At 39.7% G+C, this 27,141-nt stretch overlaps 1 protein-coding gene across 1 annotated transcript; it reads right to left on the bottom strand.

The window, feature by feature from the left end:
* GIPC2 (GIPC PDZ domain containing family member 2) lies at nucleotides 1-25,665 on the bottom strand. Its single transcript, XM_061345136.1, has 6 exons — nucleotides 25,236-25,665; nucleotides 16,828-17,013; nucleotides 12,701-12,881; nucleotides 9,683-9,792; nucleotides 8,873-8,954; nucleotides 1-446 (listed from the first exon to the last, which is right to left on the bottom strand). The coding sequence occupies exons 1-6, from the start codon at nucleotides 25,476-25,478 to the stop codon at nucleotides 292-294; spliced, it is 957 nt and encodes a 318-aa protein (XP_061201120.1). The 5' UTR covers nucleotides 25,479-25,665; the 3' UTR covers nucleotides 1-291.
* Nucleotides 25,666-27,141: the final 1,476 nt, after the last annotated feature.

Here is a 27,141-nt window from a genome sequence, read left to right as displayed (position 1 = left end):
TGTATGTACAATAAGAAATACCTGATTTTCATAAAAGGTCTGTATAAATATAGTTTCTTAACGCACTCCGCACAGTGACTTGTGCATATAAATTGTTTGGTTTAAATGTGCAGTTGTCAGAACTTTGGGGTTATCTTCACATTTCTGTTAGAAACCTTCCTTAGAAGACTCAGATATGAACACTTAAACAGAGAACCCTAGATTCGTATCAATAAAAGTATTAAAATTCTGATGTACATATTTGAAAACCATTTTGTAGTTTCAACTAGGGACTGATAAACTGCACAGTTCTCATTCCAGTCGTCCTTGTTTAGCATCACCTATTGCTCCCCATACATCAAAGACAAATTCATCTGGAAATGCAAAGTCTCCAAGAGTTTCATCCAATGCCACTGCAAATTCATCTGGGTTTTTCTTGTCTCTTCCAGCTTCCACCATTGTTGCAGCTATAAAGCAACAAAACAATGTAATTATTATGAAAGTGACAGATAACGTATATTGCCAAGGTAGTTTTTGAATGTCTATTTCCAAAACCAGGTAGAGATCAGCTTAGGGGGATGTAAAGCTTACATACTGGATTTAGGATTAATGTACTTAAATCCCCCCACAGTAGCAACATTCTAATCTGATAAAAGGAGAGCCTCCTTGAAGTGCTCATTGTACATTCCTCTGTTTGTTTGGCAGGTTTAACTTCTAATTCAACAGACTTTCATTTTAATCTCATTCAATTATATTCTGTATTCACTGCTGAAGACATACGAAGGATGGGTCTAAAAACCAGGTTAAACACAACCCTTCTGCAATAACCAGACCTAGTCAATACTAACTTCAGTGAGTTTGATATGAGCTTGCTGATCTAAACCAGAAGATCAAAAGGTAAACCTGAATGTTCTCTTCTAAACAAGGAAGAAAACTTCTCAGCAAGTCAGAGTTTAAAGTAGCTAAGCTCTTCACAGAAAGCCAAAAGGCATAGGGTTTGAACAAGGAAAACAACATAAACCTTGGACAACAGATACAAGCTAGCATGGGCTTGTTAGCAGCAAACCATGTTTTATGAGTTTACAGGTTTAAATGTTGAACATGACCTGCGTTTAGAAAGGAATAATGATAAATGGGCTTAGAAACACTTGAATACTCTATTTTAGGAAACAAGAATTAAAATACCAGGCTCACCTGTGCTGTGTAAGATAGAGAAAATCAAAATCTGGTTTGTTAGGTATCGGGCACAATATGTTTGCAACTATCATATGACCTCAGATTTGCTTAAATTTCCAGCTTTATTTTAAGTAGCTTACTTTTTAAAGCCAAAATACACCTCCAGGCAATAAAGAGGTTGAGGCATCTATTGTGAGCCACATTATTCTTCTGCTTGGAACTACATTTTTTTCCACGTACCATGCAAACTAAAGGGAAACTAACTTCAGTGCGTAAGTTTGCTTCAATTATTATTACCTCCAGCTCCGAAAAAAATGATATTTTCAATTTGCTTTTCACAGTACCCTCAAGGCTGGAATATTTGTGCTTATGCCACTAAGAAGTGAAAAAGATCAAAGTTATTTCTGGAAGTCTCAGATAGGTGGTTCAAACTGTGCAAAAACGAGGGAAAGACCTTGCTGTTGTGCACAACAAACCAGAGCCACGAAAGACCAGGAACACCCTGGTATCCAGGAAAGTTAAAGCAGAGAGGTCTGATACAACAGAAGTAGACAATGGTATCTTGTATACCCATGCTGCCCAGCATTTCCTTATTTAACACTCAAGTATCAGAATGTATCAAGCTTTAGACTTGGAAATAGCTACAAAGAGGTTGCTGTTAGGATTCAGTCCTTAGCTGCTGTGCTCATCCCTCACCTTTAGCCACTGCACAGTTCCTCAGATTCTAGGACAAATTACAGGTCTATCCCAAAAAACACTGGATGCTGGCAACCCAGGGATATTAGAGCAAATCTCTTGCACCTCCCTGAAGGATGAAAAGTGACAGCACAGAGTTTCTCCTGGTTAAGCTATGCCAGGAGAAATATTATGAGCAGGTGCGTTTGAGGCATACAGAAGACTGTAAAACAGACTTGGCACAAATAGCACTGCTGAATGCTGTTTATTTTCTGAGCTGTATATCCACTCCACAGACTCTGCTCATATTCATAAGAAATAACAGTATTGTACAACAGATGAAGCCCTCAAAGTCTGTTTCATTTTGTGATTACTTTACATACCTGCCTTAAGCTGCAATACATCCTCTGTCTACTGTTATATATCAAGTAACCAGCACTTTGTTCATGAACATATAACATTCAGGTGTCATAGTGAAAGATTTTATAGCTCCTGGCCTTTTCTCAGTGGGATATCAGAGTGAAAAACATGTATTACAGTGCCTGAGAAAGGGAAGGAAGTTCTGAAGCCACAGAGACTATCCTTAATGGGACAGTAGTCTGCCATCTACTGCATGCACTGTGTTGTATCAACATGGTAAAATCCCTCTTATAAAAAGGAAAAGAAACTTCCCCTGCTCTGAGGTTTCATTAAACTTATTTAATATTCTTTTCTTAACCTGAAACTCAGCTCAAATTTATTGACAGTTATGAACTTCTGGCAAATAGTGTTTGCTGTTACGCAAACTTCTAACAAGCTATGAGCAAACTTGAACCATATTCCACGTTGTAGACATCAGCGACGGTAAATCTGAAGAAAGCTGATGTTTCAGTCCAAAGTACTTTCAGACGTGAGGCGTCAAACAGGACTGCAGCGTGCCAAGCTACACAAAACTGTCCAAGGAAAATTTACGTAAATCTTGACAAACAAACTACTGTGATCAAGACAGCTCAAGTGTAACCCAGCTTCAGGGCACCACAAGTGGTGCTCAAGGACTCTCAAGACCTGCTTGCCTGACAGAAGAAACCCTATCCCTGCTGCACTGAACCTTTCTGTATACCCTGTTAAGTTCCTGAGATGGTGACTCAGAGAAGTCTGGATGGGAAACAGGCTTTAATGGGACTCTTGTTCCTCACAAGCAGAAGACAAATATCTGACCTATCAATGCCATCTTGTATCCCCTGACACCACGGCATAAGAAGGTACTTGGAGAGGAGAACCCTGGAGGTAATAGGGTGAAGGGTGTAATTTTAAGTTCACAGATTCCTGGATACGAACTCAGATATGAAGTTACTCTACAGGTTGGACAAAGCCTTGGGTGATACGGTTTAGTGTGAGGTGTTCCTACCCATGGCAGGGGGGTTGGAACTAGATGATCTTAAGGTCCTTTCCAACCCTAATTATTCTATGATTCTATATAGACATTGAGAGAGGATTTTAGGCAGAAAAGCTGCGCAAGGCAACACAAGAGCAAACAGATCTAGTTACTCAAGATAGTAAAAAACATTGTCATCAACAGCCAAGTGCTATAACAGAATGAGTGGGAGCAAGGAATTTAGCCAGTTTTAAGATAAACCAGTCAAGATACATGGAAAAGCCCTATGACACAGAGAGCAATGATAAAACAACACAAGATTATTTTACAGTCCAACTGCTCTAGCTGAAACCTCAAAATTACACAGTAAAACTCTCTCATTAACAGAAAACGTTACTTCAAACACAGCTTTCTTTAAAGATTGAGCTTCCCAAATTATGAAATAGAACCTTGTAAATAGTTCAGTAGAGATTTACCATACTTGAAAACAAAATCCACTAAACTTGGATAATCAAGAAAACTTTCAACCCAATCAAGCAGGAGTCAGAATAGCACTGCCAAAAGCTTCAAATAAGTGTTTTCACCTGGAGACATTCAAGACCAGGCTGGATGTGGTCTGGGCAACCTGGTCTAATTGAAGGTGTCCCCACTCACTGCAGTGGGTTTGGACTAGATGGCCTTTGAAGGTCATCTAACTCAAACGGCTCTATAACTCTATGATTCAGTGTATTGAAGAACTGTAATCAGCACTACCAGGGTACATTTAATGTACTGTATTTATTAAAGCACATTCTCCTTCCCAGATTCACCTGATGAAAAGTGCTTCTATGAAAGGATTGCAGGATCTTTGTGCTGGGCTGCACGTTTTGCACAGCATGGTGCTGACCTCTAGTGCCAACAGAGCTCTATTACCGTACAGCAAAGCTGACGCAAGATGCAAGCCATCCTTCCTGATTTTCACACATACAAATTGTCCCACTGACGTATACAAAGGTGCAAAGCTGATCCCTGCTTCACTGGTTTCATACATACAGACACACTAAAGCTGGCCAGCCGTCTCCATCACCCAGTGTACATATTCTTATTTCACCATGCAGTAAACACAGGGGCTGGCATCCCCTGGGAGCCACAGCTGTGCAGAACATGCATGTTTACACAATGACATTTGCAATGAGTAATTCCCAAGGCAAATCAAAACTACTGATTGCCAAGGCATTTAGCACTGGCCAACTTGAAGAAAACTTTACTGGTTCTCAGAGGGTGACAGCTCCATGAGCCAAACTGCCTCCACTCCCCTCCCTTTCCCCCACTGCTTCTTGTAACAGCTGCACAATAAGTGATTACTGGAATTTTTTTCCAATAGAATATTTTTCCACACTCCAGATAGCCCCAGTTGTTTTCAGATTATTGGGGATTTTAAATATCACTTCAGGCAATGCTAATACCTGAGAAATTTTTACATAAAATGTGAAAAGTTCAGCAAACTTAAAAGTGATGAATTAGGAGTCTTCTCAACTTTAACTGTGAAGCTCAGTATCAGGCTTCCCAGAATATGAACAAAGTACTGTACTGGCTTTTTAAACCTAGTCACTCTAACCTCCAAGATCTTTCACAAAATCCTTATTTTCATTTTTGATGGGCACATGCACAACAAGCCATGAAAGCTACTGCCACTGTTATTGCCTACCTTACACAGTAGTTTTGCTACCTGCATCCTACTCTGTAACTTCTAAAGAAACTTTTTCAGAAGCCCTAATGGAAACTTCAGTATTTATTTAGCTGTAGAGCTAATCATAAGCTTTGCCTTCATCAAAAGGTAAGCATTATTATTCTGGCCTAAAAGAGCTAAAATTCACATTCAGCTTCCTTACATGACAGAAAATGAAGCATGTCCTTGCATGTTGAATATTGTCAGATCTGGTACTCAAGGAACCATTAGAAATATTCTTTCTTGTTTCTTTTTAGTAAGTATTAATTCTTGAAGTGGAGAAGTTTTCTTGTTTAACCAGACTTGCCACCTTTTTCACAGAACTCCCATTATTCTCCCAGAGTAAATTAACAGTCATAAAAAAAATACCCCCAAGTGTATGCAATAAAATCCTTTGAGAAAGTAAGTCTGGTCACAGAACATAGAAGAGCAGAAAACAGGTTCAGGGAAAGTATCACTTTAGTCAAAGCATTTCAAGATAAAATCATCTATCCAATACTAGTGGGTTTGGATTAATGAACCAAGAGAAGCAGCTTGGGTGACAAAAAGTTTAAACCTGTTAGGGCATTTTGACTAGACAGTAAGTATGAAGAATAAAGAGTAGAAAAGTAGATCTGAAATTCTTTTAAACAGAGCTGAAGAATATGCCAAGACATTTACTGTCTGGCAATATTATAGGGAACAGAAACAAAAAAAAGTAAATAACATCCAAATGCATAAAAATAGAACAAAACATCGGTGGATGAAGAGCTAGCCAAAAGATGCTGAAAGAAAAAAGTTGGACAGAAAGCCCTTTCTGCCTTCATTTTTCCATCGGTAGCATTCTGAGGTTGGATCCCATAAACCCAGACTTCCTTCCACCCAGAATCTTTGGGATCAAACACAGCTCATAATAATTCAAGCCTCACTGATTTTTTAAAAAAAAAGACACTCGTTTTTTTCATTAGCAGTGCTTCCCGAGTCCCTTCTATTAATCAAATGTTCATGTTCCTTTACCAGAAAACACTGGCAGGATTTAGAATAACTTGAATTGTCTCTCCATGGCACATACGTTTTAAAGAAGCCTGAAGTCAGGCCTTGGCCCAGTTTCTAGCATGTCCATAAATGGCTGAGTAATAAACTCACAGAGCCAAGTATCCCTTCTGCAGATTAAGTCCAGTTTTCAGTAGACTAAAGAGGTAAAGAGGTAACAGTGCATTCAAAAGGCAGATATGTAAATCTAAACAGCATTTAGATCTCTGAAAATACAGAACCATTCCAGGAAAAAAAAAAAAGTGCCTACATTTCCATTAAATGATTTCCAAGCATTTTGCTCCAATTTAGGAATTTATGTGTAGATTTAGTCAGCCATTCTTGAAACTGTCAAGATACTTAACTACGAAAAAATTAAGGGCTTTATCTCATCTTTAATTCTGTCTGTAATTTTACATTATTTTTCTTTCCTTTCTTTTGAACTTCTGGCTTAAAACAGGGGCACTGTTTTAGAATTCAATCACACCATGGAAGTGTCATTTTAATGGAGATGAAAGAGCAATATTAACTGACATCCAAAGCTTCTGACAAACAGAACTGCATGGGAGTGAGCAATGATTGAGATCTTAATCACTTGTCAGCTGTGCATTGTGATGACTTGCATTTTCAACTAATCTGGCTTGGGTAATGAGTGAAATTTCTAGCTGAGTGGTGATTGGCATTCTCTGAATGAATCCTTTCCTCATATTTCATTTTCATGGGTGACTGATCATATCCAGTATATGAAAAACTGACATGTGTTAATTGAACAGATTTGTGACAGGTGATTAGCTCTGCTTTCCTGAAGAGTCCTAGGGCTGTTTAATCATTTAAAAATGATAAAACTTTTTGTTGTTGATATCACTCTACCATTTGATTTTTCGGAAATGGCTTCAAAGGTGCAAACTAAAGCTATAGGAACCCTGTAGTCTTTGATTCCTGACAGTTTCTCTTTGCTTCACTCCCTTTTTGGGAGGAAGAGAACGAAGAGGTAAAGGGCAAAACAACAACCCAGTTTGGGAAGAAAAGAGTACCTCAGAGGGCACAGGCCTCTTCCTTCTCTGAGTATTCTTTTAAGGCGTTCTTTGAAACATTCCAAACTACGTACTGAGAGATGAAGAATGTTAGATCTTTTAGGGGAAAGAAAAAAAAAAAGAAAAAAAAAGAAGAAAAAACAATATCAAGGAGTTCATAGGGAAGCTCTACCAGGTGCTTGGCAATCATCACAACCATATGTGAGGAAAGCTGAACTCCTCAGTCTACTGTGCAAGAGCCATCCTGTTACAGTACTGAGAGCCAAAACCACAGGGAACACCAGTTCCCACGGTAACTTGCTTCCCTGTCCCAGAGCAGAGCACAGCACACATCAGCATCCCAAGAAACCATGCTCTAGGCCTAGGATCTCAGGGTTCTGGACACCAAAACCAGAACACTTACAGCTGCTTATTCTGATAGGGCCAGGAGCCTGGGGACCTTGGAAATAACCTGCAAGGGCAGGAGTCTCCTGAAGCCTGGCTTGAGCTGCGACTGCAACAGCTGCAGGACAAAAACAGCTCCCAAAGGAATGACAGGCATGCAACATGGAGCTTTGAACCCTGAGCCAAAGACAGAGTGGAATAGCACATGGGATCCTCCCTAACCTAGAGTGTCAGCACCACACAGGGCTCCCAGGAGCAAATTACATGGCAGGGGCATCAAGTGTTAGAGTTGCTGGGAACAGAATTCTGGAGAATTTTTAGTTTTCTGGGAATTTGCAAGTTTAGATATTACTTACAAAACAGAATTCCAAAGACTTGGGTGTTTCACTCTCTCTTCTATGACAAGAAGCCCACCTCTACCTCAGGCTGGGGTACAAATAATACTTTACCTACAGTTTTCCCTGTGAGAAAGCTATTAGAAGCTGTCAATGAGATGGTTGCTGGTAGGAGCAGTCAACAAAGGACTTTCAGCTACTCACATAATCTCCTATTTTTCCCATTCCTCTGTGCTAACTGATGCCTCTCCAACCCTCCTCCTTTGCCCTTAGTTTCATGCCAAACCCATTTTTAATTCTGCTTTGCCTCCTCCACTTCTTTCTCATAAAAGCTCTCTTTTCAAGACCACTTTCCATTTAGTTTATCCTTTCCTAAGTCTTGGCTGATTTTTTTTTTTTAAGTATTACCATAACAATAAACACCTTATTTGTCTCAGTATTAGCAGTTCCACTAGATTGTATGAGGACTACAGCAACCACAGCAGGCTGCAGCAGCAATTCGTATTCAACTAGACTTCAGTTTCTTTCATGCAAACAGAAGTTTCTATTTAGTTGTTGTTAGATTAAGAGACAGAAGCTAGAGCTGCAAGGACAAGTTTGGTGCAGTTTTAAGGATTTATGACACTGGGGTTGAATAGCTTCTTTCATTATGAATTGATGACTGTGATAGCTAGTAAATATTCTGGGAAATTTTCCATGTTCTTCAGAACCCAGGCTTTAGAGAACTTGATAAATTTGTGCAATTACTTTGCCAGTTCCCTTGCTAAATAGTTGCCCTTTCACTGATGAAGATCTCAGATTCTTCAGTGATCAACTTTGATGTGTCTAAGCCAAAGGGCAAAAGAGCAAAAAAGCAAATAGACATGCTTATCCTTAACAATCCTTAAATGTTTCACATGCAAGCCCCACTAGAAAATATATGTGAGAAAGAATACAGTGATGACAGTGGCAAACCACAAAATGATTCATGCAATAGTGTATAGATAATGTGCATGAAGACTAGAGGATTAATCAATTACAACATAAGACTTGTAGTGAGAGATTCTTTCTTTTATCAGACACACACACATGCAGAAATATAGGCAAGCTTTTGAAACCACATGCTGGACAAACTTTGCTTCGCTTTCATCCAGAGACTAAAGTACTCAATAAATTTTAGGCTACAGAAAATGAGAAATTATTCAATCTTGTAGCAGTATGTCTGTTAAAAACTCACCTAATTCAATATCTCTTATCCCCATGTATGTTTCAAGAAGCTCATCCACTTTTTTAATTGCTTTTTCTTCAACTTCAGTTGGCTTTGTCAAAATAAAGGGAGAAAAAGAGCAAAAGTATGATTAGATACATGCAGATTTCAAACTAACCAGCAATTAACCACTGATTATCCTTAGCCCCATCCTAGCTACCTGGACTTACAAAACCTACAAGTAAAACACGTTATTCCACTCTCCCTCTTATCACAAACCCAAGCCTTCCTCCTAATGTTATGCCACACAGCTCTCACAGTCAAACAGGAACCTTACGTCTCCTGGCAATACAGATCTACATCAAATCCTCACTAGTTTTAGAGGAACCCAGAATAAATAACATTTCTACTTCCAAACCCTAAACCTCGTTTTCCACACATTCATGTCAATGTAGGTTATTAGCCTGTCCTAACAAAAACATTTACACCAGCATAGCACACTTTGCAGTGTCAGAAACGAAACCAACTCTTCAACAGTGCCCTCCCCCTTGCCCCCTCTTCCCTCTTCTCAACACTCCTTGGTCTGATCTTAAATTCATCCACGTAAAACACGACACCTAAATACATGCTCTCTGTTTCCAGATTCCTCAGCCCCATCCTATCCCTGCTAGTCTTAACTTTATACAAGAATTTCTCCCTGCAGAAAGCAGTTGTCTTCTTGAGTTCTACAAGCTTTGTAACATCCAGATTTTTCCTTCCTACTTTAGTTTATCAGTTTGGGAGAAGAATAAATCAGGTACTAGATGATTAAACTATTGAAGGATCCCAAGATAACCATACCATTTCTTCCACAGTAGCAGGACCTTTGCTTCTCAGCCGAAGTGTTTCTCTCCCTCTGGAGATTTTAGCTGCTTGCACAGTTCCTCCCTTGGACCTTGGTTCCAGCTTTTCTGAAGACAAAACAAGTAACAACGACAAAAAGAAAAGGATATGAAACAAAACTAAGTACATAGTATATCAGAATACAGTGCACCTGCTTTGGCAATTACATTACCTTCACCTTTTATTCTAATCAAGATTTAGATGTATGTCATAACTTAATTATAAATCAACTGTGTTCCAAGTACAGCTTCACTGACTATTTCTTGTCTTCAGACTTTGATACCCTCTTGACTGATGCTAAGACTTCCATTGACCAATGCATCTATGTAGGCCTATTGTACTCAATTTCATATATGCACTTTGTGTAATTTTATTTCTTTATTCTCCAGAAGAGTAGAAGTATTTATTACTTTGTATTAGATAACAGCTGAAGCCATCACCCAAATGCTGATTTATCCTGGTCTTCACAGGCAGACTGTGTACCAGGTTTGGCATTGCAACATTTCCATTTTTCACTGATGCAATGATGCAAATGCTACTGCTAACATGTCATGGTGAGCCATACTGCAGTGAGCTAACAATTCCATTTATGTCAAATGTGTGAAATGTCCATACACAGATCTGCAGGACTTTTCCCACTGGTTTCACAGAGGTCCTGACTGCACACCTGATAAAACTCTACCAAGAATATCTGGCTTCACCGGAAGTTTTCTTTACCTGAATTCAGCTATCCTTGTTTAATCTTGGTTAAGGGCACCTCAGTTAAGTATGGGATCATTTTATGATTTGGCTTTCTTGTTCTACAACATAATTTTTCATGTAAGAGTGGCAAGACTTTAATTTACTTACTGACATAGGAGTTACACAGTTAATCTGGAGAGAAATATTTCCTAATGGGGTTTAATTGTGCTGTTTTCTCTACAAGATTAGTCCTCCATTTAACAGCCAGCCTTTCCAAAAAGCTCTCCTTGAAGGCAAGACCTTGACATGCTGTATTAATTTTGCCCAGGTAGATTCCAACTCATTTTTCTTGTGTAACTAGTAAAAAATCCAGATTATCCTACTGATCAAGCCTTAGAAAGCAATTTTAATTGTTTTTATTTTAACAGATATGGCACAATCTCTTAATGTATTTACTTAGGATCACTTTTTCTTAATCCTTTTATTGTTTCAATATGGTTTAAAACATCCTTAAGACTGTCATGATTTCTGCTAGATTTGTTTCAAAAAGTAATTCTTGATACAACACTGATTTTTTTTCTAGTTCAGTAACCATCAGTACATTAAAACTCATGACTGGACATAATTTTTACCCATGACACTTCAGACCAAAGCTCTCTGGCCACCACAGAAACTATTTTCACAATTAAAATTTCAAGTTTGTATTATGCTGCCTTTACTTTGTTTCTATTAACTTTTGACCAATTCGCAGAGGGCCAGCTTGTGACTGGTAAAGACCAGATTTATTCAGACAAGTCCTTAATTCTGTGCTACAAGCCTTGACTAGAGCAGCTGAGGCAGCCTGTGCGCACATGGTTGAAAGAGATCTAACCAGTAAATTATACTCATTTCACATTCTGATGAAAGGAAGAAATATAAAGTTGGTAATTTCATATGGAGGCTTGTCTCTTATTTCTACAAACTTGTGTTGAGACTAACAGGAATTCAGCACCTACTGGTCCAGCAGGATCTACATCTTGTTTGTCATCTCCTCTGGGGCTATTCTCAGCATGCTGCAGCTTGAATGCTATCTTAAATAAATTTGCAAAGGCTAACTGCACCCAAGGCTAGAGGAGGGATATTCTAACCTGTTGGGCACTGCAGCTTGTAAATTAATTTCTGTAGGGTAAAAATAGGCCCCAAAATCTCTGATTGCCTCTTTATTCAAAGTCAGATAAAAAGTATTGCCGGGGAATTAGCAGATCTCTTTCTCTACATCACAAGCAGACTAAAAGGCATCTTAATCACCTGACTAAAGTAATTGCTATTAAATAATGTCTAAAGTCATCAATCAAATGCTGATTTACCCTGGTCTTTACAAACAGACTACGTAACATTTAGCATCGAATACAAATTATAGACCCATATTAAAAAGGTATTCCTATATTACTAATTGAAATACTATACATATGTAATACTGCTTTAGTGCAATGTATTACATACACATTTACTCAACAGGAGTATCAACTTAATATCCAAACACATTAGAGATTAACCCATAATCTTCATTCTTCATAGAAGCACCAAAAGCAAAAAGAAACCTTCGCATTTCTTTAATTTTCAATTTCTGCTGCTATTCTGACACCAAGTGTCCAGACTGGTGTATGACAGCAGTTGTAAACTCCTAGTAGGTAAAAAAACAGATTTGAAAACCAAACATTTCAAACTTCTCTTGCTGTGACAAAGAAGGTAATTTTAATAAAATATACTTAAAGATTAGCAGTAGGTATGCATTTCTCCTAGGTAAGTATCACTTTCTTATAGCATGCAGCTGGTAGGTAAAGACAGCTTTGTCATACAACTTTCTTCCAATTCTGAGTATACCTGCTGTATGATTGATTAGAGATCCCAGTGAAGAGTACAAAACCAGAAAAACCTGATACACAGATGAACAAGGATTATCTATCAATAAAGGAAAAGAGGAGGGTTGAGGATCAGCACATTAGTGAAGTGATCCATGCTTTAAAATTTTATCTACAAAACAGATGCTGTGCTTATTTTCCATCACCATGTAGCAGCAAAGGAATCAAGCAACTGAGACTGAGGCAGCCCACATCAGGATGACTGCTAGAGAAAATGAGATGGAAGAAAACCCACACCTAAATTTTCCCCTTCAAAGAAAACAAATGTACTTCCTTGTAGCAGTTATGTTACCTTGGGTGGACACCTGGCTGCTATCTGAAAACAAACTTACTACGCAATGCAATGTTGGGATTTCAATATTCAGTGAACAAGGTGGACAGTCAGGTCACTCACCAAATGCTTTCATAGGCTCTATCAACTGCAGCTTAAATATTCGACCTTTCTCCAGATCTTTTAGCATTTTAGCAACTTCATAATGCCGACAATCTGACACATTTTTTCCATTTATAGTCTCTATATGATCACCCACGCAGATAATTTTGGTTTGGTCCATAAGGCTACCTTCTTTGATTTTCTATTGGCAAAAAAAGAATATATATATACTCATATATATATAAAATACATATATATATATATATAAAAGAAAAATTTCTTTAAAAGGTAAAGAGGTGACAACAGAGTTTCAATAATGTCAGTAACAACACCAATACCGTTGAGCTTATTGTACCAGCAATACATTTTGTCTATAAGATTTTCATAAAACGTATTTTTGAAAGAATTATTTTTCAAGAAAAGTATTATAATAAGCATCAAATACAAAATCAACAGGAAACAAAAATGCAATCATACTTCATACTTTCCAAGTTAAGGCTTCTGAATAAGCAGATATTTTTGTGCTTAAAAACTCAATTCAGACACATCAGTAATGTGAATGTTTAATTGAGTTTTGGAATTTTTTTATTTCAAAATCATACATCATAGAATCACGGAATGGTTTGTGTTGGAAAGGACCTTAAGATCATCTAGTTCCACGGCCCTGCCATGAGCAGGGACACTTTGCACTATACCATGTCACCCAAGGCTCTGTCCAGCCTGGCCTTGACCACCACGGATGGAGCATTTACAACTTCCTTGGGCAACCCATTCCAGTGCCTTACCACCCTCACAGTAAAGAACTTCTTCCTTATATCTAACCTGAACTTCCCCCTGTTTAAGTTGAAACCCATTTTCCCCCTTCTCTTATCACTACAGTCCCTGATGAGGAGTCCCTCTCCAACATAATTGTAGGCTCCCTTCAGATACAGACAGGCTGCTATGAGGTCTCCATGCTGACACAAGAATGTAATTTTTCTTACGTGTGGTCCACAGACATAAAAACCACATGTGTGTGGTATACTAAAAACGCTAGTCTTTATAAGACCCATCTGTAGTGATATGACAGCTGCATATTAAAGTATTTCCTCTGAAATATCAATAAAGAATGAGAAATTCTCCTAAATGCCATCTCATGGAATACATATACTGATGGTCTAAAGGTCGTAAAACATAACAAATTAATATTTGTAGTTTCTGTGGAGTTTAAAAAGTGAGAAAAAAAGGTCAGGTTGGACAGAGCCTTGTGTGACATGGTCTAGGGTAAGGCATCCCTGCTCCCTGCAAGAGGGTTGGAACTAGATAATCTTAAAGTCCTTTCCAAACCATTCTATGATTTTGTGATTTACCAAGTCATTTAAAGGACATTTAAAATTTCAGTGTTTACTGTTGTTATACGATGTCAAGTTTATCATGTGCCTAAGTCATGTAACCTGTTACCTTATGGCTATTTAACAGAAAAGCTGTGACAGAGTAAATTATATTTTTTAGAGGTAAGATTTTCATTCTCTGTGAATAACATAACTTTTAATAAAGCCTGATGTCGTTCAGGTTTATTCTGAGTGAAGTAACAGTGAGACAAGAGAGATAAACATATTACCACCCACTACTGTAACACCTAGCCTAGCTGCGTAACTGTCTCAGAAACCTGCTTCTAGTTTCTGTGCGCATGCCTGAGCCCACGTATGTGCCTCCATCTGAGAGAGCCAGTGGGAAGTGTGATAGTGCTCAGTGTCCTATAATATACTGTAATAATTTTTATCTTCAAGCTGAGTTTAACTCTTTGTAACCTAGATTAAAAACCAGAAAGAAGCCTCACGGTGAACGAAGAGGTGGGGACATCATACACAGACCTGAAACCAGGTGCCAAAAGCATTTCTGTTACCAGCGGCCAAGATTCTAAAGCATGCCCACCACACTTCAAATAATGTTTAGTTTACACATTGAATTAGTTTTCATTTAGCTTTTTTTCTTCACTTGGATCCTAACACCAAAACTGTTTAAGTAATATTCACTGGCTATGTTTTCATGTCATATGAAACATTTTTTCTCATCTGACTTCATTTTTTTATCATCACTCCAAGTTAACTGATCAGAGACAGCCAAGCTACATTGTCACAGTAATTAAGATGTGATTGATATATTTCAAGTGCTCTACAGTCCACCTAAATGCTAGGATCTGTATTTCCTATGCAATACCTAAAATTAGTTGCACCACGCCATTTTATAGTCTTCTCATACACCAGTCAGTCATGCTTCAAGTTCTACTGTTATTCTTTGAATGGCTAATTTGATCCTCTAATACATCTTTCCCATCTGACCATGTACCCAGAAAAGAATTTTTTTAAATGATACCAAGTTTTGTTCTTTGTAACACAAAACATTAGATTTCATAGGAAAACAACCTGCAGTTCAGAGTGTCAGGTTTAAAAAACCTACAAACTACACTGTTACTAAAAATACAATAAAACTACTACAGCCTAAAACACCTTCCAACAACCCACAGGTAGCCAAATTCAACATTGTTAATTAATAATGGAACATAGTAACAATTTTTCAAGGAAAGAAAGCATAAACAAGGAGAATTGTATCAAACTTTAGAGGCCGTCTGTGCTTATTCTTTTACCCAGACAGCCAAGTATAAAAAAGATGCAGCTTTTACTTTTGCATATGTATTTTCTATGCTGTTTTTAAAAATCCATTAGCTAAGTATGCAACAGCAACAAAGTAAACTCCTAGATACCCCTTTAAACTAATGCATTCCCACAAAGACTGCACCATTTTTGTTATACTGCTTATTATTAGACCAGTACAAAGGACAATGGTATCTTTGTTCAGACAAGTTTTATACAAGTTTTACTAGAAGTTACAGCTTGTCTTGCTAATGTGGTGGGGATTTTCCAGCCTGCTCCAATATGCAGTAGCGTATGTGATGGCTGTTCTCTCTCTACATATTAGCAACCAAGCACAGAGAAATTAACACTGTACAGTGCTGCACACGTGAACTTTAATCATTGAAGCACCGCTTCCAATGCCTTCTTTTAAAATGCCACATAAGCAGCAGCGTGACTGAATGTTAGATGCTGCATGGGCGCTACCAGTATGAATATAGAGTTCTGTGTCTGTAAACACAAAACCAAGGGTATGATTTTGCCAAAATGATTACTGAAACCTCCATTTCATTTTGACTTTCTCAAGCACGATCTCAAACACATTTTTCCCACAACAAAGATATGGAAACCTATTCCTAAACCACATCTTGTTCTGTATGTATGGCAGCTAAGGAATGAATAGAGAATACTACCTCTTTATACAATAAGCTCTGTTTACAACAGCAATGAGAACATCAATTGGGACAGCAATAATCAAAGATAATTGCCAATGCCTCGCTAATAATGAATAATTGGGGCAGATTAGAGCAAAGCATCCAAAAAAGGCAGAAAATGCAATTACGGTTCCTCATACCTAGTCTAGCAAGAAGGGTAGCATCATTTCCTCAGCCTCTACCTGTTTCAAAACATGCTATCTGGAGGTCATATAGAAGATGAGGAAAGCAATTACAATTAGTGTATTTTATTGCCCATAATTGCTACTCACATTATTTGTGGTAAATGTGTCAATTCATACCCTCAGCACCTTTTAATTCACCCTACCCAAGGCAAAAGTATTGGAAAACTGAAAAAGCCCTACACTTGCACCTATTCTTACAGAGCACAAAGGCTTCTGCTCTGTGAACAGTCATGAAGATTGAAAGAACATGATCTCATTATCACGAGTGACACAAGTTCTATAAGCAACCCATAAATGACATCAGGAAATCACTTAAAAAAAGGAGGGGGCAGGTGCAAGCAGTATTTAACACCTACCACCTCAGGGTAGATTGGAAAATACAATGGCCACATTTTAAAGCTGATACATGGTACAGAAGCAATGAACAAATTAACTGATTTTGAATGACATGTAGCACAGAAATAGCTGAACTAATTTTGAATGATGTACCTAAAGAAAAGCCAACTTTATTTTTTACTTACCATATATTTGATGATAAAAGATTTTGTAATTCTAAAGCATCATTAAACCAACGATTAAACTGCTAAAGTAACAGAAGCTTCTATAGAACAAAATACTTCACTGGTAATTAAATTTACCTTTATAAATGCACAACCAGTTCCATTGTCTGTAATGGTAAGCCCAAGCACATCATCAGTTTTAAGAACTTCAACTTCTTTTCGTTGTCCTTTTACGTGGGCAAATATGAAATCTTCAAGGCCAATTTGTGCACCTAAGAGCTTGTCCATATCAGCTTTATGAGTGTTCAAAGTGCAAAACATGATCTGTGCAGAAGAAAAGCAAAGACATTAAGTTTAACAGTGTACCAGGTTTGGTGAGCTTGATGGGAAGAAAAAAATGAGACCATAGCTCTGGCCTCTCTAAACAGATCCATAGCTGAAATGATGACAACTCTCCTTCTCTAGCTGTCCCAGGCGAGGTGATAGTCTCCATCCAGGCACATGAAAGAACACACTGATAGCTCAAACTCTGGTGATAAGAGCTGGCAGGCAGCAATGTATAGAGACATGTCTGTGTGAGCAGCCTCTAACGGCTTGTCTCAGCACACCAACTCTTGACATGAGCAACTTGAGCTAGAGCCGACAGCTTGTTCCAGAGGTTAGAGCAATCAAACCAAAGAGCCACCACCATCTTTTGCTTCCTTGTTCATCCACCTCCAATCCCAGAGGATTCACTAGGGACTGCTTTATGACATATTTGCTTGAAAACAGTTTCATGAAAACAAAAAAAAAAAGAGAGAGAGCTTATCAAAACAAAAGGGTCACAAGACAGCATGAAATGTTTTATACCGCTGCATCTGAAGGGGGCCTACAAGGGTGCTGGAGACAGAATCTTCATTAGGGACTATAGTGATAGAACAAGGGGTAATGTGTTAGAACTAAAACAGGGGAAGTTTAGATTGAATATAAGGAAAAGGTTCTTTACTGTGAGGGTGGTGAGGCACTGGAACAGGTTGCCCAAGGAAGCTGTGAATGCTCCATCCCTGGCAGTGTTCAAGGCCAGGCTGGATGGAGTCCTGGGTGACATGGTCTAGGGTGAGGGGGCATGGGGTTGGAACTTAATGATCTTAAGGTCCTTTCCAACCCAAACAATTCCATCATTTTACGTTTCCTCCAGTAGCTCAGAACACAGTCTCCAATGGGTTTGCTTAGTTTCCTGCCCTTCTTCAGCATGAGTGGGGTATCTCTGTTCCAGCTTAGTAAAAGCCAGTCTTTAGAAAAAGGGCAAAGTGGTTCATTATATATTGGCCTTTCTGAGGGGTGTTTCAGCACTGGGTGTTACGCACCTTTTTCTCCCTGCATTTATGCTAGTGGTTCTTTGGCAGGGAGGTTTATTGTCCTGGGCATAGACAGGATGATACTAACCCAGCTGTACTGATCAGAGGCAGAGATGATGCTCTGGCCCACCATGGTGCTCCACAGAGTAATTTGGCCAGTCTGGGCAGGCTTTGGGCTTTCTACTCTGAGACAGGCTCTACTGAACAGCCTAGTTTAGTAGAGTTCAAAGGACACTAAAGCTAGAGTAACTACACCTGCCCAACTCCTTTCCACCTGTAGTGGGAGGACCAAGGAAGCCCCACACAGCTTCCTCCTGGGCAGCACTGGGGAGCACAGGGCAACAGCCAAAATGGAGAAACTATGTTCTAAAAGAAATGAAGAATCCTAGGCAAAGAGCACCCCTAAAGACCACCTTCCACATGCAGCTGGAAGCAGGGGAAGAGGAGAATTGCCATCCCTACTTGGCCCTCCAGCATTGGTGACAAAGCCACAATCGCAAACCAACAATGGCTCCCCTGACAGCAATATGCACATAGCTCTGACAGGACAAGAGAGAGAAGTAAATACCTTTTTACCTCCTGCCTGTATCTGCTGGGTGTTATTTTCCTTCACAGCACACTTTGGAGCCCCTTGCAGCCCACTGCCCACAGCAGCTCCAAATTAACCAGTGAGAAAAGTAGTGCCCACACATGAAAAGCAGCACACAGTGGGAAGCCAGCCTAGCATGTAAGATAAAAAACAGCAATAGGATGTCACTGTGTGCTTCATCTTTGCTACTGCTCCAGCAGCATTCCCTGGGAGCAGCAAGCCAGGCCAGCTGCCCCAAAACCCAGGCACAGACGTGTGCCTGCAGCCTATCAACCCCTCCTGATGCTTTGCTGGAAAAAGAGGGTCCCCTTCCACCTTCCTGGCTTCCTCTCACTATGCTTGTAAGAGTTACAGGGTTTTCCACACCAGAACACTTCGAATGCCTTTTCTTTCCTTCCCACATTACCAGATGACAGAAGAGAAACGGAAATGAAAGTCACCAACCTATTCAAATCTATTCCAGGTCAAATGAGGGCTAAAAGCTTTTCCTAATGTATTTTTCCCAGAGCATTTAAGTTTCTGAAGCTTCCCAGAATTTTGATTCTATAACTATGGGGTTTTAAAAAATGAAAGTTTAGTACTGAGATGGTGTTTCGGGGGGGGGGGGGTGGGGTGTCTTTAGTGTTTATTTAAAACAAACAAACAAAAACTAATTGCTTATCTCATATAATCCATCAAACATCCACTTCAATCTAATACCTTATGTTAACAATGAGAGTCATAACAGCACACCATTAGCAGATACTAGTTTTATTCTCTCCAAAGAGAATGCAAAGTAATGCAAAGATTTTCAGTTAACCCACAACGAAGCAGTTACATCAGTAACCTGGAGAAATTCAGCTGGGCTTAAGTAGAAAATTTCATTTTATAAATAATAATGATGTCTAATCAGCAACATTTTCTTTTAAACAAGAAGGTTCAATTCAAAGTGACTATATAAAGTTCACATATGCATATTTGCAGCTCTCTGTCGAGCTACATAACTTAGTTGACAACTGCAGCTCAGTTCTTGTTTTTACAGTTAACAACAAGAACTATATCTTTACATTTTAGACATTAGCATCCTTCATCTGACCTTGTCAAACAGACAATCATTCAGTAACTACTGTCACACCTTTGAATAGATAAAATTGGCAACAGAGCAGAAATCTGATATTTAGAAACTCGATCCAGAGTTTCTCTTTTTAGACCTTCATCTGGATGGCATTCCTACCACAGCCTATAAGTCTGCAGAATTTTATGTGAGTCAGTTATGTGCTAACCACAAGGCTGAGAAAGCATCAGCCAGTCAAAAATAAAACTTGTATCATTCTTTATCCTCTTCTTTTTCTGAGAACAGATATATGCAAAGAGTAATATGCTAAAGATGTACCTATGCAGGATAATATACCATCACACCACCTATCAGTTACAGCACAGCTTTATTTGTACATGAATGAGACCTCTCAATTCAAAAATGATATTTTTTCATAGACTGTACATAAGTTTAATACAGGTAACTAATAACAGTTTATATACTTACATACTTAACAGGAAGTACTATAGAACATCTTCCATTCACTCAAAGTCTCGTACATTTTTAATAGTAATTTTCTTACCCAGAAATGAAGCAAGGAAAAATAAAAATCAATGTGCAATTTTCATTAAGTCTTTTCTCTCTCTTCTTGCCTTCAACCTTCATATGCATTTGCTCTTTAGCTCTGCATAGCAGTGCTGTGACATTTCATGTCAACTTTAGCAAGATATTACAAATCATACCTGTTACATCAGTCACGAAGTATCTAGGATACCTCCTAAACTGAGAGTGTTATTGTGTGTGTTACACAGAACAAGGAAATTCCATTTGGCTGGCAGGGACTAGGGGCTTCTACACAACCTTATAAAATAGGTTTCTCAGATAAGATTACTAACAGATTATTCCCTGCCTCAGTGTTTTCAATAGGTAGAGACCACATTAGCCACTAAAATCAGGGATACAGTGTGTTATATAAAGAAACTGTATTAGTGAGGAAAAAAAGGGTCACACTGTGTTATATAAAGTACCTATGTAGTACCATATTGCATATCCTATATATTGATTATTTTCTCATCTTCCATTTTAAGCTGACACCTTTAGAAGAACTCAAAAGTAAGTTGACTGATAGATGACATACTCAGAAGCTATTAAAAGTGCTTTTAAAATCAGTAGATCTCATAACTTTACAGAGGCAATCATTACATTTTATTTAAGAGATGGGAAAATGGGAATTCTGCTCCTCAGCATTGACTATACATAGATGTCATTATATCAAGAAACCACCAATACATTTTCCAGACACCTTACTCACTTTATCCTCTCTGAGGAAAATGAGGGATCCTTGATTAGCTGTAGCAACAGGAAAGAGTAACCAAGTCATCCAGGTTCCAGTGTGCTTTTGGTACTCTTTCAGGTATGCAACTTTGCCTCCCCAAATACGTTCAAAGTACTACAAAATAGGCATTCAGTGTTTTATTGTTCTTTTTTTCTTTTTAATCCAGAGCACACAAGAATTACAGTGTAACTTCTTCCATACAAAGTATTTGAAAACCAGATCATTAATACAGCAAGCATCACACATAAGACAGGGGTGAAATTTAAGCACTGCTTAGCAGAACAGCCAAGCAAACAATTGTTGCCATAGAGCTGGGAGGAGGTGGTTTTTAGGGAGTGTTAAGTTTGCTCATTTAAAGCATTCAAACTGCAGGCGAGATTGTGAACCATTTGTTTTAACTGATAAGCATTGACTCTAAAACTAAGAACATCCTGCTGAAGAGGATGAGGATTTCACAAGGTGACCTATTTCTCTAACCTCCTAAAATACACTTCAGATTATTTTCTTGTTATAAGGCCACTTTTATTCAGAAACCTAAGTCTCAGCAGTGGCTTATTTTTCAGTGTTCTTCCATAAAAGTTTAAATTGAACAGGTTTAAATCAAATACTTCTATGAAAGCTTAATGTGGCACAGCCTCACAGTATACTTAACTGTATACATGAGGGGGCAAGGCCAATGGGACAGCCCAGACACACACTCAGCAGCTGAACTCTTGTTACTGGAACAGACAGAGGGAGCTGAATTTCTGCCCTTGGTGCTCCTGGGAAGGTCTCCCTTTTCTTGTATTCCCCTTATAAAGCAAAACTCCTTCCACCATGGAAGACACTCCAACCTCCACAGCCTCTTGACAGACACACCCTCTAAGCATTCAACCTCACTAGCCCCACCATACTTGACCTTCCAAAGCAAACAGAACAATCAGAAATGCAAACTGTGGGTGCACAGATCGAAAGTCCATATAGCTTACTGTTCCCTTCTCACCTCATCAAGAAACAGCCCTGCTACAGTTGAAATTTAATATCAGTGTTCCCAGTGCCTGATTAGCAACTCTGAATACTTTAAAGCCCTACCATGTGCTCGCTCTCACAGGAGCACACCACCACCAAACGCTTTAACAAACCCACATTGTCCTTTGGTCAGTGCTCATTTATTTATCATACAGGCTGCACTTAGTACATTAACCCTTACGGGGAACGTAACATTCCCTGCTCCCTTTCTCAAAAGTCACAGTGGAATAGTAACCCTAAATGGCCAAGGCTACACACAAATACTTTTTCCAACTACTTTTCCTACTTCATCCTCTATTCAAAACACAACCAAACAAAAAGCCAAACCAGGGGACATATTTGTATTATTTATGCAAGTAGAAACATAAACCTATTGTGGCGGGTTGTGCTGTCAGTTAAGAACTGCATCTATTTTTTTCATTACGTTTATTTTTGTTCTGTGTTTCCTTGTTGAAACCCTGTTGAAGAAATCAAGTTAAAGGAATCAAACAATGCAATCTCCCTCAAACAGCATTCATATTAATAATACAAGCAACCCATTGCTAGAAGACATCTTCATTCCTCCTCCCTGATGAAAGGGCATTCACGTTGGACCAAGAAAAGAAGAAATGCTGGTCATGGTAAAAGTCAAGAGAGATAGGCAGAAATGCAGGCTGAATGCCAGATTCAAAAGGGATAACAGATATATATTCACCTAGGAAGATGGATGAAGAATAAAATGCCTAGGCAAGAAAGGATGAGTACAGGAAAAGCCTGAGAAAGCTGCTGAAAGCCTCACTTCTGCACAGATGCCTAGCGAGTATCATAGGAGTGAAGGAACATCCCTTTTGAAGCTACACCTGTCTTGTTCTGCCCCCATTCTGCACTACTCATGATCCAGGTTTGCACACAAGGTTTTGTCATTGTCTGTCCAACAAATAACTGTTTTATACAAGCTTCTCTCTGTCACTGTTGGCAGTCAATCACAGATCCTGGAAAGGATTCTCCACAGAAGCTAAACTCAGCTGGTCCTGTGAGATGTGATACAAAGAGGAAATGAGGTACTGTAACCATGCAGAGTCAAAAGGAGAAGTGGCAGATTACAAGTATAGCTTATCCTGAACCATACTGAAACTTAAGTAGAAACTTATCCAAGGATCCATACCCTTGCCTACACTGCAGTAAACTCAGATATTGTATTAAATGTATTCACTTCTGCAACAGTTATACAAATGCTCTCTCTACACTGAACTCTTCCCATCAACTTCCCCCTCCCTGTTTTCCACATGGGTCACTACGGAACAGAGATCTCTTGTGATAGTACCTGTTTCCAAAGGCATTCAGGTATCACACTGCCCACAGGCTTCAGCATACCTGGGTCACAGAAATTTTCCTAGACAGATAACACCTACAAATGGCATTTGAGTACTTCAGTATCTTTCAGATTGATGAGGTGTAGCTTCTGGCATTATTCTTTATACCAGACTGTCTGTCCAAAGGCAGCTTTAATTAATAGATAATACCATTTAAAATATTTACTCTATCCTTATTTCCAGCAAACTCATCACTTGATAATAAACTCACATTCCATGTCACCCTTTGCCATTCACTGGTCTATCCTATTTTATCTTGTCTAGACAAAATCTTGTTACCTGGCCCCCGGCCCACATTCTTAACTGTACTGTGCCACCCATTACACCAGCAAGTATTTCTGATCACTATTTTCATTTTGTACAACTTAGTTTCTTAAAGTCAACTGAATCACTTTAGTAAAAGATTTTAAGTTCAGTGCCTTCAGCAAAAAATCCATTTTTACCAATAAACCACATTAAAAAATATAGGAATAGGCCAGTAGAGGAAAAAGGAGAAGAAACTTATCTAGTTTAGCACAAGGCTAGCAATAGATGCCCCTAAAACATGTGGTGCTTTCCTCTAAAAGCTTTCAGGGTGTTAGATTATACCTCTAGAAATGGGAGCACACCATTCATACAAAATTGAATTTCCTGGTGAACACTATTCTTTGTCAAGTCGATAGAGCCAAAAGATCAGTAACAGAAGTTCAACAGTGAAAGGAAGAAAACTCAAATAGAAGATAATCTGGCAATTATGAGAAGTTGAGAGGAAAAGGTACAACTGGAGACGGAACAGAACAAAAGGGGAACAGCAGCTCTGTATGGAAAGAAAACAGAGAAGCAGAAGGTCAGAAAGCAGCTGTGAAGGTCTGGGATGTAGGTGCATTGGCTGGCAGCCATACTGGTACTTCTTAATTACTTAATGCAACAGTGAGCGGTTAAACTGTAGCCAGTGCCGCTGCCACTTTTCTTTTACCATGTTCTGTTTGAAATGCGGCTAGGTCAGGCTGTAGCAAACCCTCCGAACAAAGTCTGTAGCTGCAGTCTTTACTACTTTAAAAGAGCCAGCTGCAAATGCGAAAACAGGTAAAGCAGTACAGCCACATGCAGGTATAACCAAATGCTAGCACTCTGCCGCAATTTGCCACTCAGAGGTTAAGGTTCATAGAACCACGTAGGAAGAACTTGCTATGGCCACTATTTTTTAGCTGAGAGAAAACAATGCATTTACAAACACAAATGATTCATTACCCAAACAAACGTCTAAAACTTGGCTCAAAAAAAAAAAAAAAAAGAAAAAAAAAAGATCAAACAGGCAGCAGGGTTAAAAAACTCCTGTTAAGAGATTTAAAAAACCTCACTTAAGCAGTCTGGTAAAACAGAAAACATTCCAAGCATCACATTCCGCTGGGATTTTAAAATGCAGTCAGACTGAAAGCTTTAATACCTGCCACTGGGGTGGATATCTACATTCCGGGTACCTACCCTCATGGACCCACTGGCTTTATTTTGGGGTTGTTTTTGTTTGTTTTTTTTTTTTTTAACCGGGACGGATGGCTGCAGTCAGTAATTCCTAGCTGGAAATAATTATTCCATTCAATCCATGGTTTGCCCCTTAAGAGTTGTGTTAAACAGCAGGCTGGCAAGAAGTTAAACAAGACTACAGAGGTATTTTGGTTAAAAGGACCACTGTTTTTCCGTGTAAAAGTTAAATGCAGTTATGCTTATACCCTTCCTCACGCGGTAACAGAAAATACCGACGTTCACAATCACATGCAAGAAGCCCAGGGCAGCGGCAGCCACAGAACCAACCCCCCTTCCCCCCCCCCCGCGTTCTCCGAGGCCCGCTCCGGCTGGCGGAGCTCGGCGCCAGCCCAAAACACGCTCCGATCCCAGCCGGCCCCCTGCGATGCTCGGCTCCCGGCCGTACCTGCGCAGGGTCGATGCCGAACGCCTCGCCGATCTTCGCGTACAACTCGCGGGCGCTGCCGAACCCCGCCACGCGGCCCGTGGGGCTGCCGTGCGCTAGCTGCGTGTGGAACTGCAGCCGCGACGCGCTCGGGGCCGGCGCGGGCGCCGGAGCCGCGGGGACGGGGGCCACCGCCTCGCTCTCCACCAACTTGAAAGTCTCCTTGGACTTGTCCTTCTTCTTGCTCCTCAGCCCCAGCGGCATCTTCCGCGCCTGTAGCAACCTCCTGCCGCCACCGCAGGCCACCCGCGCTGGACTCTGCCCCCGGCGCCGCCCCTGCCCCGCACGGCCATGCCGCAGCCAGGTGAGGCCCGGGCCCGCCGGCCGCCCCGCCCCGGCGGAAGCCAGCGGAAGGTTGCGTCTCCGCCGCTGCCCGCTCGTCCCCCAGCGCCCTGGGGCTCTGCCTGGACCGTACCGTGCCCCGCCCCGCCAGCCTTGGCCCAGCGGGGCCGTATACCGAGCACTGCCACGACCGCAGCAGAGGCACACGGACTTGGGCCTGAGGCTGTTCATATAAATTAACCCTGCCTGTCCGCGGTACTAGTGAGGAAAGATGCGAGGGGTTTCTGCTAACTGGAAGCTTAGAGCACGCTGAACTACATGGGGCTTGCCAACGACTGGTATGATCCAGTTTCTGGCCACAAACATCTCTTCCCCTTTTTTCTAATTGTGTATTATATAAAGTGCATACTGTAAACTGTATTTATTATATACCTTTAAAGGCTTTCCCTAAATTGTTCACAAACGCAGAGAGTAAAAATGCTCACCATCTTTCCACTCACTAGTTCAGGAATTTCTACTAATAATAAAGTACTAAATACTGATCAGAATAGATCTATGTGCAGGATATAAAAGAAAATATGAGGTATACAAGGATTTCAGCCAACTCTTGCTTATCACACCTGTATGTAGTGTACCTATAAACCTGTAAGAGTTAATAAGCAATGACTATATAAGCAGAAGTTTTAAGAGGCTTCTTACTGAAACAGACAACAGCTTTGAAACACTGAGATTTACTATGTAAGTATTTGGAAAGTGCATTTTCTAACATTGAGGATACTTAAAATATTTCCTTTTTACCAGGCAATAAATGTATTCTGTAAAACAAGGTAGGTGTGCGCATCTGTGCCTAACTGTAACTACATTCACCTCAGTGCAATTGCTTCATTTTCACTGGTGTACTGAAGCCACTCAAGATGTGAAGAGTGGAGGTGAAATCCAGCATGTCTAAAGGAGTCTGCTATAAAGCCAGAGAACCAGCTCTGCCTTACCCCATCTTCTGACTCAGAATAAAAACCACTGGAGAGACAAAAAATGGATTCAGCACATGGAGTCAAAACAGGTAGGCACAGAGAAGATAATGAGGAAGCAGCCTAGAGTCAAAAGCAGCATAGCTGATCAGAGAGTACCTACAGCATCTCAGAAATTATGTACAATATTTAAACTGCTCATGTTGTAGGGAAAAAACCCAAAGTTTGAACCCAGTTAGATTCCAGTCTTTCCAGGTATTGTGGTAGATTTAACTGAATATGCAACAATGCCTATCCTTTACCCAATTCTGATCAAAGAGAACTAGATTCAAGGTCATTAATTTTCTAGTCATTTCCACCAATAAAAAACCCACAAAAAAAACCTCCACAAAAAAAATCACAGAATAAACTTAGCATCACACTTTAAGAGTTGACTGTCCAGTTCTGTTAAAAAAAACAGAAAACCTGAAGATTTTCCCTGAACTTTGGAGAACCGTGTGTACTTTTCCCCCATTATTGGAAGGCATTCAGACAGCACATTGGCATAAATTGGATGAGGATGCAGTGATACTAGATGAGATAGATCAAATAATAGTACCAAACAGTTCATATTCATT

The sequence above is a fragment of the Neopsephotus bourkii genome, unplaced genomic scaffold (genome assembly GCF_033783945.1).
Source record: "Neopsephotus bourkii isolate Nb327-2 ecotype Australia unplaced genomic scaffold, CSIRO-AGI_Nbou_v1 NB_234, whole genome shotgun sequence".
Lineage (NCBI taxonomy): Eukaryota > Metazoa > Chordata > Aves > Psittaciformes > Psittacidae > Neopsephotus > Neopsephotus bourkii.
The sequence above is the reverse complement of the archived record's forward strand: the minus strand, read 5'-3'. Positions and strand labels throughout refer to the sequence as shown.

Bases quoted from the DNA above. Each gene is read 5' to 3' on its own strand.
- GIPC2 (XM_061345136.1), bottom strand. From the start codon at position 25,478: ATGCCGCTGGGGCTGAGGAGCAAGAAGAAGGACAAGTCCAAGGAGACT. The intron at 17,014-25,235 runs GTACGGCCGGGA...TCTTCTGCACAG, and splicing joins TCGGCATCGACCCTGCGCAG to ATCATGTTTTGCACTTTGAA. The intron at 9,793-12,700 runs GTGAGTGACCTG...TTTTGTCTTCAG, and splicing joins AGAGCCTATGAAAGCATTTG to AAAAGCTGGAACCAAGGTCC.